Here is a 3,642-nt window from a genome sequence, read left to right on the forward strand (position 1 = left end):
GAACCTGGGAGGCAGAGATTGCAGTGAACTGAGATCATATCACTGCACTCCAGCCTGGTGACAGAGTGAGATCCTATCTCAAAATAGATATGTATTTCCCATCACACATGTATGTATGTATGGGAAACCAGGACTGATATTCAAGATACTTAATGTCTGGCACCATGTAAGTATCAGTCAGCCACGGTGGAGGCCAGCTGTACATGGTCAACGTGGGAACATCCCAGTTGGGTGCCAGCCTATAGGAGACTGCCTGAGCCACTGACTCATTCTGAAGTTATTGGCTAATTAATACGATCTTATCAGAAAAAAAACCCATTACAATCAAATATCTAGCTTTTCTTTTGACAATATATTAAATTACATAAAAATTTGATGAATAAGTAATGGTCAAAACATTTTTGGTTATTCCACATATACAATATATGTGCTAATAATTTTATGGCCGGGCGTGGTGGCTCACGCCTGGAATCCCAGCACTTTGGGAGGCCAAGGTGGGTGCATCACAAGGTCAGGAGATCGAGACCATCCTGGCTAATATGGTGAAACCCTGTCTCTACTAAAAATACAAAAACTTTTGCCCAATTCATTTTAGTAGCTACTGAGTAAGAAAATGCTAATCTATAATCCTTTTATTAAAAATCCCACTGACTTCCTTATTTAAGTGAACTGGTACTATCCCTATTTAATTAGTATCTATAGACGCATTCAGTTTGAACTATAGCATATAGTATAACATATATTCTAGATAAGGTAATGTTATAGATACTATTTTCTTTTCAACTTCTACACAAAGTTTCTGAAATAAAACAGGACAGAATCCAAAGCCAAGATCAGAGTCCTAGAATAACCTGATTTATTACCAGAGCCGCTACCCCCACTTCTGTCTATAAAATGCGCTCAACAACGCCACAGGGCAGCGCTCTGTTGTCTCCTTATGTCACACGCTGCCAAGTACTTAGAGCACAGGGCGTCTTGGTCAACAGAGTCCAGCCATCACTGGTGGCTTGCCTCCTGTGCCCGGTCACACCAGCAATCCAAAGCGCCTTGGGAATGTTAACAACAAACCCATTTATTTTGCATACCCTTTGACAGTAATTTCACTTTCAGCAATTTATCTAGGTAAATACAACTTCTATGAGGACACTGACCATCCTCCATTGTTATTATCCGTTATTATCCACTGTTTGCCGCTGGGATGGTAAACAAGGCTTAGAGCAGCCCCTGCACATGCAAGTTCTAGATACATGCCCTGGGAAATGCACAAGCATGCAAAAACTTCGCAGATATCATTCTTCTCCCCTAGCATGTTGTCTTCCCTATCAGAAACGCCCTTGCCTGCCCACTTCGTTTCAATAATTCTGACTTCTGTACGTATGGCCTGGGGGGAAGTTTTCCTTGTCCTGACAGATCAATGCTCCAATGCACTCTCCAGGCTGCATGCAATTCTTCCTGCCTCTTACCAAAGCCCTAACATTACACTGATGCGTGTGTCTGTCTTATTTTATTTTGCATGTTCATCACAGTATTCCCAGTATACATAACTGGGAATGGCCCACAGTAGGTGTTCAAAAGATGTTGAATGAATAAATACAGTAACAGTCATCACCACAGTGCTCACACAAAATAAGGAATTGAGTGAGTAAATGAGAATAGTCATAAGACAAAATACTGCACTCAAAAAGTACAGGACAGAAGACTAATCATATGGAAATTCTAGAGACGGACAGTAGTGGTGGTTGCACAAAAATGTGAATGTACTTAATGCCACTGAACTGTACACTTAAAATGGTAAACAATATATATATTTCACCATAATACAAAATAAATATATTTTTTAACGTTAATGATAAAAAACTTAGCAAAAAGAGCTTTAAAATATATCATACAACTTCTGTAGGAAAATACATTTAGTACCAGAAAAAAAGGAAAACTACAAAGGTATATACCAAAATAGTAACAGTGATATTTCAGGTAGAGATATTAAACATTTTCACTTCCCTCTTTTAACGGTATTTTTCTAAATACAATGTGTTTCTACATTAAACACTTTATTTTAAAAAATTACAATTTTTGAAAACAACTGTAATTTACTATTCTTGTGGACATAAAATGACTCTCAGTATGAGACACACTCTAATTAAATGTTTCCTTTTGAAAGTGAGGATCCAGGAATGCAGCCGGAGGTAAGTGAGTACTTGTAACAAATGGCTCTCACCTTCCGCTGTTGCCTTTCTCATCCTCCTCCTCTTCATTATCTGAAGCTAAGAAAGGAACTGCAGCCAAATCTTCCTCCTCTGCCCGGATCCGTCCCAGCAGGATGAGACCATGGATTTTACAATCGATTCCTGAGCTCCTGCACTGCTTTATGGCAATTTCAATATACCTGTGATACTAGACACAAAAACAGTGATCTACAGACTTTGTAGAATCAAGCATATTAGATCCTCTAACTGGAGAGCGGGGTGTGTGAGACATGAACATGTACACACACTTAGAGCTCCTTTACTTCAGTTCTGGAAATACCAACTGAGTTATTCAAAGTTAATGCAGCCACATCTGAGTAATGTTTGCTTCAAAAGAAGTGATCAACTCATCGAGATGTCTACCTGAGGCATGAGACACTCACTGATTTTCTTCCTTAAAGTTTTAAATAGGATGACAGCCTTACTGAATGACTGCAAACTCTTCTGTCTTAGAGCTTTCTTGAACCAAGATGCCTTAACTAAGGAAGAGATTAAATGTCAGGTAGTAACAGACCTTTCATCCTTTTTAAAACATAAAGCAGATTTGAACATACACAAATTGGAACAAATAGTACAAAGAACTCCATGACTCCATGAACCAGCTCAACAGTTACCAACATGTGACCAATCTTGTTCAGATGTGGATTATCATTTAAAAATTCTAGGCATTATGTTGTTTCAAAACATCAGTATATATCACTGAATTAAGGAGGTTTGGGTTTTTTGTTTATTGCTTTTTGTTTTTTTTTTTTTTGAGATGGAATCTGACTTGTTGCCCAGACTGGAGTGTAGTGGTACAATCTTGGCTCACTGCAACCTCTGCCTCCTGGGTTCAAGCAATTCTCCAACCTCAGCCTCCTGAGTAGCTGGGACCATAGGCGCGTACCACCACACCCGGCTAATTTTTTGTATTTTTAGTAGAGACAGGGTTTCACCATGTTGGCCAGGCTGGTCTTGAACTTCTAACCTCAGGTGATCCACCTGCCTCAGCCTCCCAAAGTGCTGGGATTACAGGCATGAGCCATCGCACCTGGCCGGAATTAAGGAGTTTTTTGAAAACCATATCCACATTGCTATTATCACAGCACAAACAATAATTCCCATATCATCCAATATGCTACAGTCATCAAACTTTTCTGATTATCTCTTGTCATTCTATTGTTGCCTCATTCAAATCAGAACACAAGCAAGAGGCAACCTTCCTCCATTCTGCCTTTGCCATGCATTTAGTGGAGCTGCTCTATTTGTCCTGCAAATGTCCCACACCCCATGTGGCAGATATTCTTCTCCCCTGGTATGCATGCCTGTTGTGGTATTAACAACATTCCTCTATCCCTGTATTTCATGTGAACAAAGAGGGATGTGTCTCGAAGCGCACACTAACAATTACTTTTTA

The 3,642-nt window shown here is 39.6% G+C and overlaps 1 protein-coding gene across 1 annotated transcript in view; it reads right to left on the reverse strand.

The window, feature by feature from the left end:
• Window positions 1–2,199: 2,199 nt before the first annotated feature.
• The window catches only part of LOC113222471 (E3 ubiquitin-protein ligase HERC2-like), a 4,691-nt gene continuing 3,248 nt past the window's right edge, over window positions 2,200–3,642 (reverse strand). Inside the window, exon 4 of the mRNA XM_026452110.2 lies at window positions 2,200–2,394. Coding sequence (XP_026307895.1) covers window positions 2,215–2,394 — 180 coding nt within the window. The 3' untranslated portion in view covers window positions 2,200–2,214. The remainder of the gene's footprint in view (window positions 2,395–3,642) is intronic.

The sequence above is a fragment of the Piliocolobus tephrosceles genome, unplaced genomic scaffold (assembly GCF_002776525.5).
Source record: "Piliocolobus tephrosceles isolate RC106 unplaced genomic scaffold, ASM277652v3 unscaffolded_31397, whole genome shotgun sequence".
Lineage (NCBI taxonomy): Eukaryota > Metazoa > Chordata > Mammalia > Primates > Cercopithecidae > Piliocolobus > Piliocolobus tephrosceles.